At 34.3% G+C, this 16,980-nt stretch overlaps 1 protein-coding gene across 1 annotated transcript in view; it reads left to right on the forward strand.

Moving 5' to 3' along the window:
- The window catches only part of LOC129807025 (protein artichoke), a 61,173-nt gene extending 44,720 nt beyond the window's left edge, over positions 1-16,453 (forward strand). Inside the window, exons 4-6 of the mRNA XM_055855969.1 lie at positions 3,191-6,059; positions 8,846-9,138; positions 11,777-16,453. Of these exons, the coding sequence (XP_055711944.1) occupies positions 3,191-6,059; positions 8,846-9,138; positions 11,777-12,367 (3,753 nt within the window). The 3' untranslated portion in view covers positions 12,368-16,453. The remainder of the gene's footprint in view (positions 1-3,190; positions 6,060-8,845; positions 9,139-11,776) is intronic.
- Positions 16,454-16,980: the final 527 nt, after the last annotated feature.

Here is a 16,980-nt window from a genome sequence, read left to right on the forward strand (position 1 = left end):
TCTTGTTGGGCCCACACTTCCGGCTCAAGTTTGTATGTTAACCCTTTAGCTTGCAAAATGATATAGTTATCAAAATGATTAATTGTAAAATGGTTAGGGTAAGTGTGCCAAATTTCGGCATAGTTGCATGCAAGCGTCAAAGTCTCAAGTTTGAAATGTAATATTTCAAATACAAATTGATTTTTTTATTCTTTCTTCTGAAAGAGTGTTGCTGGGAACCATGTAAAGAGTTTACCTTCTTAATTTACTCTAAAATCATTCTTAATACATTTTAAAATGAATAAAAATATAGACATAGCTTTGGTACCCTATTTCGGCCACCTTCATTCTCATAGTCCGTTGCCCTTCGGGAATTCTTCCAATGCCTTTTTCACGTCATCTCGTTTGTCGAATCTACATTTTTTTGTTATTCTTTTGCATTGTATAATCTCTAGAGTACGTAAAATCTAAAAGTTCATGGAAATTAGAGGAACAAAAAAGGTGGCCGAAATTGCAAGCTGGCCGTAATTTGGCACACTTACCCTATTTGCAGCAAAGTAAATATTTAAATTCAAATTTATCAACCATTGAAAAAAAATTGAGTTTTTTCTATAAAAAATATCTCTTTGACCGTTATTAGTCAATACCTAAAGGTACTTTTTTATGACTATATTTTTACTACTTTTTGACAGTAATGTGTTTAGCACAGAATTAATTAGGATTTTTTTCTGCAAATTTCGTTTTGAATTCTAAGACGTGAATCAGGGACAGTTTTAAGCAGACTTATAGGGCAGTTTCTGTTATCACATTAAGTTTTACTATAACGTTTTAATTTATCTTTGAGAAAGTTTACAAACCTTTTTTCTGGAACTTCATTTTTTAACTGTCAATTTATGCTATCTGGATGAAATCTCTCTTCACAATGAGTGTTAAGAGCTTAATGCCTAAAGTATGTTCAGGAAACAATGTGGTAAAAATGATAAAAAATAATTATTTTTCTTTTAGAATTGCCTGTAAGCCGTATATCTTTTTTTATGTATTTAAAAAAACGCACTTAATTTCATGCAAAAAAAAATTTCAAAAGTTGATTATTTTTTGTGAATCAAAAGTTTGTTACCTCATGGCCTCTAGACATTAGATAAATTTGTGTCCATATTAAAGAGCTTTTCTTACACAATCGTAAGGAATTTGCTTCAATATGGACATAAATTTCTTCAGTGTGTAGGGGCCATCATTTAAAAAGTAATACAAATTGATCAAAAACATGGAACTAACTTAATGTAATCCGACTATATTTTGAAATTATCTTGTTTAGGAAGCAAATGATGAGTTCGTATATTTCTGAAGTTTTCAGTGGTCAATATATTTATATAAAAGTGGTGATAAAGAATAAGTTTCTTTGTGAATTTATGATTTAGGTTAAAAATGGAATCTTACAAGAAGTTAAAAGAAGGGAAATAGTCGAGAGATACCTGTAAGAATAAATCTGTATTGTCAATTGCCAAATTTTATGGAAAATCACAACGGGAACACTGGAAACTTTAGAAGTGTTCAAAGCCACCATTTGCATATAAATTAACATAACTTCAACATATAATCAGATTACATTATGCTAGTTGCTCATTTTTGATAATTTTGAATTACTTTACAAATGAGGCAACAAACTTTTGACTCATAAAAAATGATTAACTTTTGAAAAACAATTATTTTTTATATGAAATGAAATATATAAATTTTTTTAGAAAAATAAAAAAAAAATGCTATCATTTTTTTCCATATGGATTCTCGACAAATGTATATTAGGCAACAACCTTTTGACATCCGCTATACCAATATAATTCAAGATTTATTAATTATAATAATATTTTTTTTAATAACGGCTGTCCATTTTGGACTTTACAGTTCAATACTAATTATTATAACTTTTATTACTTCTAATGTGCCTGGTAATATAAAATGGCCAATATCCAAGAAGAACTGATTGAAGCTACATGGCTTAAAGAAAATTCATGTAGATTTAGCATAAGACGAGTCTTGAAATGTTTTCAATTACTTGGACTTCCCTACTTCTTCCAACACGATTTATTAATTAATCCAGAACACGATGTCAATACAATTTGCAGCAATAAAAATTTTTCGCTTAACGTCTACCGCCGTCTTAGAGTATTAGGTTCATCTCACACAATATAATACAATATTTACAATACAAAATTATCCAGTTATTTTATTACAAATAATTGGGAGGAAAAATGACAGATGTCCGCTTCGTTGGACTTATCGAATTTGTTCAACGTCTTGAGAGTAAATTATTAATACGAGCTTTTTTTTTATATTATGAGAATAAAGAATAAAGTATTTAAAGAAAAAATAATTAAACAGATAATATTAAAGGATTCTTTTATTTTTATAGTCCATTTATTAAACAGAAACTTCTTCACCATATAAACTACTAATATTGAATGAGACCATCAAGATATTATCCGAATAGCTCCTGCAATCTCCTATAATCTGCAAAATTCTATCGAATGATTTATACGACTTTGTGATTTACCATGTTCCATTGATTTTTTTTCTAAATGGTTTATTTCACTTCCAGCAAAATAATCTAAAAACAAATTCCTGTACTACTCTGCAAAATCATAAACAATTTTTTTTAATCAAAACATTTTCATTATTGAAGATTTACATAAAGAGAATATTTGCAAATAATTTGTTAAATTTTAATAGGATTATTGGGAATATTGTTTTTAATACTATTGTGTTGATATTCCTATTAAAATAAAATAGTTAAGTTGTTTTATTGTTTCAATACATAACACATAGTTTTAACGAATTTATAATGGATTTCATTTATTGTTTATTGTATTAGGTGCGTTAATCCTCACAAAATTTTCAATGGTTTTAGTAATTAACCATTATTCATTTATTTAGGGAAATTATTTTCACTCTTCTGTGTTCAAATATTTATGACGATATCGTAAAATCTGCAGTGCTGTTGGAAACTTTGCTAGTACAAAACCACAGAGAGAGTAAGGGGGTAAAGTTACACAATAATGAGTACCCAAGGACATGTTTCTAAGGAAGATCTCAAATTGACTCAAAATCCTATAGCTCACCCTTAAAATAATAAAAAAAGGATTTTCGTGGAAAATGCCATTGTATCTATTTTTGCTGATGGTGAGGGTGTGTAAATAGTTTTCCTTTAAATTAGGTTCCGCACAAAGCACTGTCTGGCCTGGAGCGGCTCATGGTGCTGGATTTGGAGTCAAATGAAATCACTGAGACTTTCAATGGGGGCTTCGATGGTCTCCATTTGGTGAAGCTCAACATGAAGAGCAATGCCCTGGAGACAATCCCCGTGGATGCTTTCAAGGGGCTGGAAATGTCTCTGGCCGAGGTGGATTTGTCAGATAATAAGCTAAAATTATTTCCAATGAATGCACTCACCCATTTGGATAATCTCCGGTCGCTGCGTGTGGCATTGAATGGGATTAGCGCATTCCGATGGGATGGTGTATCACGGCTCGTGTCACTCCAATTTCTCGACATTAGTTCCAATAGTTTGGAACAGATTGACGAGGACTTCTGTATCCCATTTACCAAACTCAAGACACTTTCCCTCTATTCCAATCTTATTGAGACAGTCCACAGAAATGCCTTCAGGAGTCTACATGAGCTCATGAGTCTCGACATGAGTCACAACAATATTATCCACTTGGATGGGGGAATTTTTGCGTGGAACAAGAAGCTTCAGACTGTGGATTTGAGTCACAATCACATCCACTACATCAATGGTGTCTTCTGCAATCTACCCTTGTTGCGGGAAGTATTTCTCACTGGCAACAATATTCTCGAATTGCCTGGTGATGCCTTTACAAATTCCACCCAGATCATCGTGATATACCTGGAAGCCAATGCAATTAGGCGCTTGGATGGCAATGCTCTTAGAACACTCATGAATCTCGAGCAGTTGCATCTTAATTCCAATTTTATACCCCATCTTCCAAGCAATTTCCTGGAAAATACAGCTAAGCTTACATCCCTGAGCTTGGATGCGAATGAAATCAGTGAACTGGAACGGGGTACTTTTTCCAGACTAAATAACCTGCGTTTGTTGAGACTACAGAACAACCGTATACGTTTGATCAGGCGGAGTGTCTTCTATCCACTGCCGAGTTTGTTAGAACTACACTTACATAACAATCGAATTGGAGCCATTGAACCAGCAGCATTGGCAAGCCTAATGAGCCTTCAAGCCATTACGCTACAGAATAATCATGAGCTCAATCAGTTGGAAGCCGTCTTTCCAGCCGATCAATCAGCCATCGTATCCATTCAGCTGGAATCCAATGAGATCACGAACATAGCTGAAGGTGCATTGGCAGGTCAATCTAGTGTTCAAGTCCTCTGGCTCAGTAACAATCATCTACAGACCCTAAACCGCACCCTCTTAAGGGATATGCATCACTTAGAGCGGCTCTATCTTAACAACAATTCGATCTCCTCCATCTCTGCTGATGCTTTCCAAGCCATGGTGGTCCTACGATTGCTCGATCTCAGTCACAATCGTCTCGAACATGTGACAAGAGATATGTTTTCTGAGCATTTGGTTGAATTGGAAGACCTGAATTTGGCCAACAACAACATTCAAGTCATTGAGGGCAGGGCTTTCGGGAAGATGAAAAAACTCAAGACACTGGACCTGTCCAACAATTTCATCACCCTCCTCAATAGGGATATTTTTGACGGACTACCAGTTGCAGTCCTTAGTATTCGGAATTCTTCTGTATCCAGAATAGATATAGGCACTTTCCGTGGAATGACCAATCTCAATGAGTTAAATCTAGAAGAGAATAACCTAATCCCGGCTGATATTAAGCAACTGGATATCCCTAGCTTACGGACTCTACGAGTGGGGAGCAATAACTTTACAGAAATCGTTACAGGGATCTTTGACAAACTTCCCTCACTTCAGAGTCTTGTGGTGACAAACTGTAGCATACAGGTGCTTCCAGAAGCCATCTTCGCCAAAAATACCAATCTCGTTAGAATTGACTTGAGCAGAAATCGGATGAAGATCATAAAGAGAAACGTCTTTAGTGGCCTCAATGTTTTCAAGGAGCTACGACTCGATGGTAATATCTTTACGGATTTTCCCAATATTGCTCTGCAGAATATCTCAACGCTAGAGACACTAACAATGGCCAAGAATACTCTTACGAGTGTGGATTTCTTCAGATTGAACGGATTACCGAGTCTTAGGCATCTGGATCTCAGTGACAACTCTATTTCACTCGTCAGTGGGTTCAACACCTTTAATTTGACGCAACTGGATTTCGTAGATCTCAGTGGGAATATTCTTTTGTCATTGCCTGCCAACTTCTTCCAGAACTCCTACAGTTTGCATCGTGTTGATCTGGCTCGGAATCGCTTCCGTCAAATACCGAGTTCAGCCTTATCTGAGAACTCCCTACCAAGATTGAGTTGGCTCAATCTCACGGGAAATCCTCTCACTGAGTTCTACTACGGCAACGACAATCAGAGATTTCCCCATCTCAAAGAGATTCACATTACCCGAACGAACATTTCAATTGTTACAAGTAGGGATTTTGTGGTCTTCCCAGCTCTGCAGCATTGCTATCTCGTGCAAAATCGTATTGGAAGAATATCTCCAGGAGCCTTTTCAACGCTCTCGCAACTTTTGACTCTAGATCTCAGTCTTAATGAACTCACGATTTTACCCAGGGAAAGACTCCAGGGCCTTAAGCATCTGAGAATGCTGAATTTGTCTCATAATAGCCTTAAGGAACTTGAGGAGTTCACTGATGACCTAGGCAATTTGCAGACACTCGATCTCTCTTTCAATCAACTGAGTAGGATTGGAAAAATTGCTTTCCGGCATCTGATTAGACTGACGGACCTTTATCTACGGGGTAACAGACTGACGACTATTTCAGCCGAGGCTTTCAGGAATTTAAGAAAGCTGAATGTACTGGATTTGAGGATGAATTACTTCGAGAATCTTCCTTTGAGAGCACTAAGGACCATTGAGACCCATGTTAAGACCTTAAGAGCTGAAGGTGAGTCTGAAATACCTTTTCTTTATCAGTATTCTTCAAGATATCCAAGTAGCAAAATCAGATTAATTACTTAGAATTGTAGGTAAATACGATTCACAGTTTTTCTTTAAATTTTCATTCTACATTAATACATTTCATTGTTTTTTTTTTACAATTTATTACAATGTAGTTTTTAAGGAAAAGGAAGCTAATGATATATTCGTATTAAATAATGACATTTGCTTTACTCTTCTTATATATCTCAAACCGGTAAAATTTTTCTCCAATTATTTGTCATATTTTTGTTATTTTTTTTTATTAAAAGGCTTTAATCTCCCCAATATTTTCAAGCATTAGGGGGAAGTGGGGCACTTTTGAATTGAAGACGTTTGAAATAGAGTTTTTTCCTCCTATTTTTAAATGGAATTGGACTTTACCATGATGTAATTTAGCTCAATAAACTAATCGTGAAGATCAATTACATTGTAATATGTCTCAATTCTATTGTATTAAACTCAATTTTAAAGGTATTCCAATTCAAACATGCCACTCAGTACATCCTAAAAGAAGAAGAGCATATTCTTTTGGAAGATTACTTACGAGATGAAAAGTGAGTTATTCAAAAAGGTTTATAATTAAAGTACGGAAAAACATAAGCAGTAAAAAAATAAATTTGATAACTAAAAAAATTAAATTTGGTCAGTAAACACTTTAAATAATATTTATAAAAATTGGTTTAATTTATATATCAATGGTTCAGAATATAAAACGAATAAGTCGCGAAAGGCCAATTTTACAAAAAAAAAAAACAATATCAAGATGAGCTTTTACATGTTAAGTATAGGGTTTTTAAGATTTGAGACCTCTAACCCTTTGGGAATAAATTAACATTCCGGTATAATATTCACGGGGAAGGTAGAGGGTGTTAAGCAGTACCCGAAAAGCGAAAGAAACGAATTTTGCAGAAAATCGACGTATTTGACTTTTATTCTGACAAGTTGATATTTAATATAACAAAATAGGTAAATAACGACCATTTTATTTTCCACTTGTCGAAACTAGCATGAAAAATTCACAGAGTTTTAAATTGAATACTGATTAAATCATATTTCTGGTGAACAAATTTGTTTTTTTACTGCACATATGCGCAGTCTCAATCCGCAAAAAATTACTATGACTCAAAAATGACTGGATTTTGGTGTACAAGAAATGGTCAAAAAGATTTCTCTTAATTGGAATCTTAAAAATTAGTCATATTCGCGTCGTATTTTGGTCACAGCATTACTATAGATTGAATTAGTAATATTATCGTTATTTTATGGTTCTAAAGTTTACTCTACCATGCGGTAACAAAAGCGACTCCAAATGACGGTCTTTTTCCGTACAAAAAGTAACGCGCCAAAAAATGCATTTGGAGTTCCTTACTAACGCATAGGTACGAAATCGACGTACGCACTTTGAATGAAAACGTCAAGTGAACTTTACTACTTTGTATTGTACTACCATCGCAGACACTATTTTCTCAACAATTCATCACATTTTCTGTCGTTTTCTACTACGTTCTATGTAAATTTCTCTATTCATTCATTCATTTTCAACCGCTTATCCCTATTGGGGTCGCGGGCCCATGACATCCAAATTAGCAGCCCACGCTTGTCGATCCTCCGCCACTTCAGGAAGATGTTCGGGTTCGATCCCGAGGCGTTCCAAGGCAAGATTCTGAATTTGATTCAGCCACCTTGTCCTAGGTCTGCCTCGAGGCCGAGGTCTCCTCACAATGGCTTGCATAGCTTTTCTGGGGAATCTTGTAAATTTCTCTATTTTTTCCCTAATTTACTACTCGTATTTGCGAAGATTTTTGCCATTCGACTATTGCTGAATGAGGCATCCGACATGTTGAAAATTTTCCAACTGAATAGCAACAACACAAAAAAATCTTTTAAAATTTTCACTAAATAGGTCTTTTCAACACAAAATTTCAATCACAGGACACTACAGAAACTGGAGCAAACTCCTGTACCACAAAATTTCATTTTACAGAAAAATGTTTGTGTATTTATCATGCCAAAAATTGCCTAATTTTCACTTAATTCCTGTTGGCACTGTACTTTTTCGAATCACAACACACATGTCTATCGGGAGAGCTTTTTTTCTCAATACGCACTATAATATTGTTGAGAAAACACGCGAAATACTTTGCGAATTTACAGCACTGAATAGTTTTATTTGCCATTTGACACGTTAAATTACCCCTGAGATATACCCAGCGAGGGGAATATTTTTTATAGGGACACTGGAAGTTACTGGAAGTCGGCGTCATATTTTAGTCGTGAGCGAGTAATTTCAGAGTTATTATGACGCCAATTGACTTCAGTAATTGCCGTCATATTATTCCTCAATTACCGTCATTCGACTCTCTGACGACCATCATAGGACCCGATTTTGGAATCCAGAATACATATATCCAGCAGTAATCTTACTCCAAATTGCTATTTGGGGTGCTTTAATTTATTGTAAATTTAAAGAGCTAAAAATTAAAGAAAAACATGTACAGTGTGTAATTTTTAGAAGTGAGCTTTACCACTTGGTATGCCAACATTTTCGTAAGCATAACAAAAAATAACGCAAAAATGATTTTGCTGTTTGGGTATTTTTCGTGAAAAGCAGTTAAATAGCTTAAGAACTTTACTAAATGCATTTCAAATCCATAAATACTGCAATTTTTCTTAAGAACCGTAATCCATGACTCAATACCACTACTATACCCTGTGATTAATGGAGCTATTCTCTCCCACCATATCAATTAGATAATCCTATATCTTGCTCCTGCGACACCCAAGAGTTATGGGAGTGGCTACGTGACCATCAGAAGTGGATGATGGGTCAGCATCATGTGCACTGTGATCAACCGATGGAACTGCGGGGGAGGGTGCTGTTCGAGATGCAGCCTCAGGAATTCTGTGATGCACCACTAATTCTCAAAGTGGCCATTCAGGACATTCAGCCCTACTCTGTGATTGTTTCCTGGCAGAGTCGAGAGTATACCGGTCTTACTGGATACCATGTAGTCTTTCACCCTCTCGACATTCTGGGCAATGAGGTGAGTCCTCATAATTTCTTTCTTTCTTCTTTTTTTTTGCACTTTTAGTTAGCCACAGGAACTTTTCCCGTAACGTCGACTTGAACTTTTCATGGAGTTTCCAAAGAGATTATAAATTAAAATGAAGAAAAAAAATCCTTCTTCCGCAAGTCAATCGTGTCAAGTATGACAATCTTGCCTCATAAAACTCGTTCTTTTGCGGTGTTTTGAAGATTTTCAGCACAACTTGAGGTTTTTTAAAATTCTCTCGAATTTTTCTCACTTATCAAGTGCATTATGTATGGTGTACTTTATTGTTAGCAATACTTATAACTTTGTCACTTAAACTCCGATTTACATCATAATCTCTTTAGCCTTTTGTGGTGGAGCTTCAAACTTTATATGCGCTAAAATTAATATAAGCTACAACAACGTTATTTGATATTATCCATTTATTTTGTGAGTTCATAGAGTGAACGCTGCTATAAGAACGTTAAAACCCATTAGTCAGAATAAAAAAAAACCTTGCTTGAAAGCTTAATATTACCGAGTAAATTAATTAAAATCTAATTTCCCTATGGTTTCCAGCACAAAAGGAATATATTTGGTTATCATTTCTCCATGCTTCATTGCAATTTTCATTTAGAAATTGAACTTTGATGTCGACAAAAAGCAATATTTTTGCAATATTTTTTATATAATGAAGTTGAAAAAAAAGTGTATGAACTCAATGAGCTTTTCCATTTTATGAAGTGAAATTGAAGCTTTTAATCACAATAAAAATTTTAGTAATACCATGTAAAAGAATACTTCTGAGCAAAATATCTCATCACTTTTTGTATCCTTACTTTTTCAGCGCATAATTAATTTAATTGCATAATTTTTTTCTCATGCTTGTGCCATAAACATGCGATAACTGAGCTTTCAAGGGTGAGAGACTGTAGACAGAAGTGGTGTACAACTAAATGAAAGTCCATTACATGATAAAATGAACTTTGAACGAGTCTCACAAAGAAATCCATATCAAAGACAACAAGAAAAATCGTTAAAAGCTACAATTAAGAAAAATATTAATAATTCAAAGTGCAGAGCCCCAAATCCCATGCCCTGTGAAACCCCAGACCAATTGACAAAGCAAAAAAAATCTAGATTTGAGTAGGGGAAGGCGCGCTACCTTCGGCCGACTTATGCTTCGCACAAATCATCTTTTTCAATGTGTTATAAATGAATTTGGCCCATTATAATATTATATCTTAACTGTGTTATCACACTTGCACATTAAAATTTTAATATGATTCACATTAATTGTCGCTGGTGAGAGTCTAAATGTGTAATTTGTGTGTTTGAATCATTTTACATTCAAATTCAAATTCAAAGTTTAAGAGCAAATAAATCTATCTATCTAATTAAAAAAAAAATCTAAAAAAAAATTTGATCTATTTGTTGTTAAAAAGTTAGACTTGGCCCTCAAAGTTTGATATAAATTGATTTATAGCATTAATGTGAAAAATTAATACGAATTTCTCTTTAATTTTTTAATGTGAAAAATATTTATGCTTTAGGTAAATTTAAATTTATTTTTGCAGGCCAAGTCCACTTCTTTATCAATAAATAGAAAAAACCCAAATATTAATTGACTCAAAGACACAAATAGCATATTTGGACGCTCACAAGCGACAATTAATGTGAATCACATTAAAATTTTAATGCGCAAGTGTGATAACGCCGTAATAGCTAGTCTAATGCCTCAATTTTTCAGAAGAGATCCATAGGTGAAATTCATAAGAACATAGAGAAAAAATTACGTTGTCCGAAAATTGAGTCGTCCGAAGGTAGTGCGCTTTCACTCCATGTCAAATGTACAAATCACCACTAACGTGAATTAACACAATATTCAATGAATATGCAATAATATCACCCAAAAAAAGCGAAGAAACATTGTTAGTACTGCACCACAGCTAAATAAGACTGAAGTAAACACGAAGTTCTGCCATATTTCTCGTAAGCAATTGCTCAATTTTCAACAAAGCAATTTTAACTCAAATCATATTCAAAATTTAACGTATTTAGTGTTAAAATCTTCCAAAAAGAACAAATATTTAGATGGAATTCATTATTCATCAAATATTAAAATAAAAATCCATCATTTTAATCAATTTATTTTTAGTGTCCAATTTTATCCTCAAAGTGTCCAAAATAAGAAACTGGACAAAATTATGAGCCTTTCTCCTACATTACGAAAAGTTTTAAAATTTTTTATAAAGTATAACTTTCAAAAGTGGTGTACATATTTCTGAACACTTGTCTCCCTCTTGAGAGCTTTGAAAAAATTGAGAGTAATATTCTGCGGAAGCATTTCATGAAATCCTCTGCAAATTAAATGGGCTGTTTTCTTTCTGCAAAGTTACATAATTTAGTTGTTATCAAGAATCATGAATTCTTCACGAAAAACGTGTGGTAGTTATCTTCCTAATAAATTTACCTTTCTAAAGCCGCAAACGGCGAATTATGTTGCTTTCAGAAAATCTCTAAAGCTGGGAAATGTGTGAAAGAGATTTGAAAGATAATTTTAGCTAGAAAAAGTTGCAATGCTTGGGAGTACTTAAATTGTTTCTTTGAACAAATTTGCAATTTTTGTTACGTAAATTGTTATTTTTAGATCTTCACAAAGACTCTCAATCGTTCAGCTAGTTCGACTAAGCTTGTTAAGCTGGCTTCAAGCACACGGTATAGGATTTGCGTACTGGGTATTGGTAATTGGGTGGCATTCCAACAAGCCCCAATGATAGATCCTGACTCAACGGAATGGTCATCTCCTAATCAGATAAGCTCTGGACCAGGTGGAGATTATTTTCCAGGAGAACTTGAGCGGCTCCTGAGTGACAATGCAACGACCAAGTGCCAGGAAGTTACGACTTTGGACGCTTCTCCGAGTCTCATGATGGATGATAATGGTGTAGCTGGACAGAGTTTTATACATTCAATTCTGACTAGACGTTTGGGACTGATTGTTGGCTGCGTATTGGGAATAATTGTTTTCATCGTACTGATATCGGTTTTGGGATGGCTGAAGCTAAAGAAGCAGCGAATTATTGAGGCCAATAAACGTCTGCAGCCAATGCAACCAGAATTTATAACATACCGACACTTTTCGATTCCCAATGAAGAAGCAAATCGGGTGGATAATTGCCATCCCAATTTCATAGCCACCAACACCAATTTGCTGGGTATGACGACTCTCAATGCGTAACAAAGTGAAAGGATCCAGTGCAAAGCGTGCTCCGAGAGATACAAGGCCATCATGTATGACGTTTTCCTCTTCAAGCAATTAAACTAATTGAAAATGAGCCTTTAATTAGTGCGACAGTGCGGAGAATGCGACATTTCTTGAGCATCCCATTCCATCTTCCTTCATCCCTTCCCATCACACGTCCATATTCCTCATGGGTCGCCTCCCCGGCGTTCATATTGCGGGTGATAATTCATGAATCTGTGGTGAGCGCATGAAAAAAAAGTATTCCGAGGAAAGAAACAGCGCTGAATGCCCTTTTCGGGATGAAAGATGTAAAAAAAAGTGAATGTGAAAAGGACAAAAAGTAGAGGCAATGCGAACCTACCCGGCTGACACATAGGCCTTCTTCTTAGTGATTCGGTATTTCAAGGAATTCTCGTAAGTGTTTCGACGTAGTTGAATTCGTAGACCAAGATTTTAAACTACCTCTTACGAATAGCAAAGTTTTTCATCCACTTATCACTTAGAATGAGACCTCTGCCTTTGGGAAAAGTCTTTTCGACAAGCCCAAATTCAAATTTGTATAATGTCCGATTTAAAATTATATAAAAAATAAGAATGCTACTGCCATGTGAATTGCTTATCTATCCTTAAGTTGAAAGAATAATAATAATATATTGACCACACAATGCACACAAATTCAAAGAAAAGTATTAAAATTTAAAAACACTGAGTAATATTGACTTGAAAGGATGAAATCGAAAATAGCTTTTTTGTGCGCAAGTGTTAAAAGAAAATATTATTTGCTGGAAATTGCATATATGCCTTTCAAAGCCCTACATTTTCAAATTGTCCTGTAAGTATTCGTTCAAACGGGAGTATTTCGAAATATATCTCACGACTGTCATATACGAATAAGACTTGGAAAATCTCACCTAGTCGTTTATTCTTTCGATGAAATCAGTTTAAGCAAAAAACGGTTTAGAATGTGTTGAAAACACGCACAGTTCAAGAATAAGATGGTTCGGATGCTTTAGATTGTTCTAAAACACGCACAGATCAAGAATAATACGATCAAGATCATGCTAACTACCCGTACAGCTCAAGCATAAAACTGTTAATATTGTGCTGAAAACACGCACTTGGATTAAACTAAAACGGTTAAGATTAAGAAAACTGTCAAGAATTTAGATCTGAGCTTATGCTGGATTTTAACCGTTTTAGCAGCATCTTAAGCGTTTTGTGCTAGAACTGTACGTGTTTTTAGCACAATCTTTATCTTGAGTTATCTATATTTTATGCACAATCTTAAACATTTCTTAATTGAGCTTAAGTGTTTCTAAAACAGTTTTAACTCTTTTATGTTTAAACTGTGCATATTTTCAGGCGAATTTAATCGGATTTATTCTTGAGCCGTGATTGTTTCCAGTGCCATTTTAACCGTTTTGTGGTTGAACTGTGAGTGTTTTCAGCACAATCTCGAGCGTTTTATACTTTACGTGTGTAGTAGGGGAATTCTGTGATTTTTATAGCATTATCACACGTGAGTTTGAAATCTGACAACGCCAATCGAGCTTTTTTTCTCATATAACATGAGTTCGAAAATGCAAATAATCTATTTTTTAATGAAATTTCCTTACTTGATGATATAAAGAATTATGCAAATACAGTTCATCTTGGTTGATTATTTTTATAAAATTCATTGATATTTAAATTGCCAGAAATCTGAAATATTTTCCAAAATATTTCAATCATAAAGTTTTCCAAGTGAAATATGAATCTGGGTATAACGCAGTGGGACATTTTCAGTCAGATAGTAAAATTTGGAATCAAAATACTTTGGTCTAAATTGGCATCAACAGCGGAATTAGGCGCATAATGGATAAAATGATAGAGGACCCACTCTATATTGCAAGTAGTGTTTCGGGTTCGAATCCCCTTTAGGTTATCAGGAATTTTTTTGGCATAGAAGGTGTTCGACTTGCATCAAGTGACTTGTTTTCACAGATGGGACTAACTTCATCCCTGTATAAGAAAAAAATAATAACGAATGTCTAGAAATCCCACTTGTGGGAAGGCCTAGTTCCTTTATGGGGTATTGTGCCAGCATTATTTTTTTATTACTTCTATTATGAAACAAATTTTCATTCTCCGATAAGGATTTTGAATTTTATTTAAAAGAAATGGAAATTTTCACTTAGTTTACAAAAGAGAATTTTAACACTAAACCTACAGACCGTTTTTAGTCGTTTCTCGGTCAAACGACAAATCGCGATAGGGTAGGATACTCAACAAATTTGTCTTGGAAAATACCAAAAAATTAAAATTGAAACTCTGAAAATATATTACATGCATATTTTAAGAAATTCATAAAGTTTGATAGTGACATTGTACCGTTTAAATATGTGTTAATTTTAAACCGGTCAATTTGACCGGGTCATGGTAGGTTTAGTGTTAAATTAAAACATTTCAATAGATTATTTTTAAATATAAGCCCTCTGTTCGAGGTCCATAATGCACGATTAATTAATTTGAACTTACAAAAAGGTAACTTGATTTATCGATTTTCTGAACAAATACACTTAGAATTAATTCAATCAACGGTTCAGTATGAAAAAAAAATCAAAAGCATTTTTTCTCTTACTATTTTTTTATTAATATTTTGCGTTGGGCCTAATTAGTCAATAGTCAGATAATCCATAAATACAGAAAGTTTTTGAAATTTCTAAGTAGGAATATGTATAATAAGGATAATGATCTAATTGAAGCGTAGAAATGAACTTTAGAATGAATTTAAAATAAAAATATTGATTCAATTTGACGTAAACTAATAATAAATCACAGGTTTTAAAGTCCAAATTTGTTGTTTTTAAATCCATTTTTGGAGATTTTCGCAATAAATCTGAAAAATAATGTGCAATGTTAGCAGTAAAATGCGATCGGCTAAGCAAATTGTGATCTTAGTAGATTCATGACGGAATGTCAGCCGGGATAGTTAAAGGAGTAGAAAAAGTGAATCGTTTCACTGCAAAGGATACCATGTAAGATGCTGAATAATGGGGCACCATAAAAGAAGGGCAAATTAAGACTTACGAGCTTCCAAGTAGAAAAAAAATCACCAACCTCATTAGGATGTCTCTTTCACACTTTCACCCGTTTGAGGCGGGTGGCAAGAGAAAGGAATTCCTGATGAGAATCTTTCCTACTCATTAACTACCATCTTCCGGAGGCCTGAACATGGTGCAGACATTCTCCCCAAAGGCACTTTTGGATGCCAACTCCTTATTCCCCAACAAAATGCCTCACATTCCTGCAATTGTGAGCTCAGTATTTGTATAATTTCGATCGACACCCCACAATTTTTGCCTCTCCGGCGAGATTCTGTGGGCACCAGGAGGAATCCTGATGGAAAACCGATGGCAACTTTATGACAAATTGCCCTTCTTCTGCCTCAACGACGCTATACGAGAAAGTTTCCTTAACAGAAAGGCTCGTTCGTAATTGCAGGGCATGGGTGGAAAATCATGAGAAAAAAACTCATTCATTTTTGGATGTTTCTCTCAGTGAATTTTATGCTCCACTTCTTGTCTTTTTCTCAATCTTACTTTTTGTCTCATCCTCCTGCAAATCCTCGAAAGACATTCAGTCAAATTGGGAGAAAGGAAAAAAAATACCCACAGATTCTTCCCATAATAAACATTTTCCTTTTTGTGTCTCCTCAAGCCACACCATCTTCAGAACAAATAAAATTATTCGTCGATTTTCCACACACATACACCCAAAGTTTTACCATTTGTGAACATCAAACAAGTATGTGAGGAACTCTTGAGAAAATTAAGCATGCATTATTCAGAGGTAACATCAGCGTTAAAGTATAAAATCGATGTGTTTTTGTGTAATGTAAATTTAATGAGGCGATTCTCATCACTGAGATCATCGTTCCAATACATTTTTTATAATACCTTAATTTTAATTTAATATTTATACCTTACACCACATTACAATGATGGAGAAACAATATATACATGATTTAGAAAACATATTGTTTAATTTAGTCATTGTTATAAGTATAACAATAAAGAGTATTAAATGAGGATACTTTAATCTTGTTTTTTTATTTAAATCAAGGAGAAATATAAAATGTATCAGACAATGTGAGATTTGTTTAGAAAGGTAAGTTTTCTTCGATAATTAACAAGTAATCGTTTTAATTACATTTTTACATTTTTATGTTTATTTCAGCCATTATGGTGCTATACCAAAAAATACACGTGTCTTTCAATTGCTTCTGCTTTATCGACTTTAATTTGTGTTGATTTTTGTCTGGAATGTTTTGATTGACAGATGAAGTATGGTTTTTCAATTCGTTTACCATTAATTCGCTATGTTAAATCGCTTTTGTGCTTTTGTAAATGGAAAATTTGTGATAATTGAAAACTTTGAGGCAAGTGGGGCAACTTTGAATTGGGGTACCTGTGAAATATGGCTTTTTCCTTTTTTTCCATCTAAACTCAAAGAAGGAGAAGATATTTAATCCATTTTTACTGCCCGAACTTCACGGAGAGAGCAGTATATAATCCCTCGATTTTTTCACACCCCTTCCCCCAAAATTTCCACCAGCCACGCCTCAA

The sequence above is a fragment of the Phlebotomus papatasi genome, chromosome 3, assembly GCF_024763615.1.
Source record: "Phlebotomus papatasi isolate M1 chromosome 3, Ppap_2.1, whole genome shotgun sequence".
NCBI lineage: Eukaryota > Metazoa > Arthropoda > Insecta > Diptera > Psychodidae > Phlebotomus > Phlebotomus papatasi.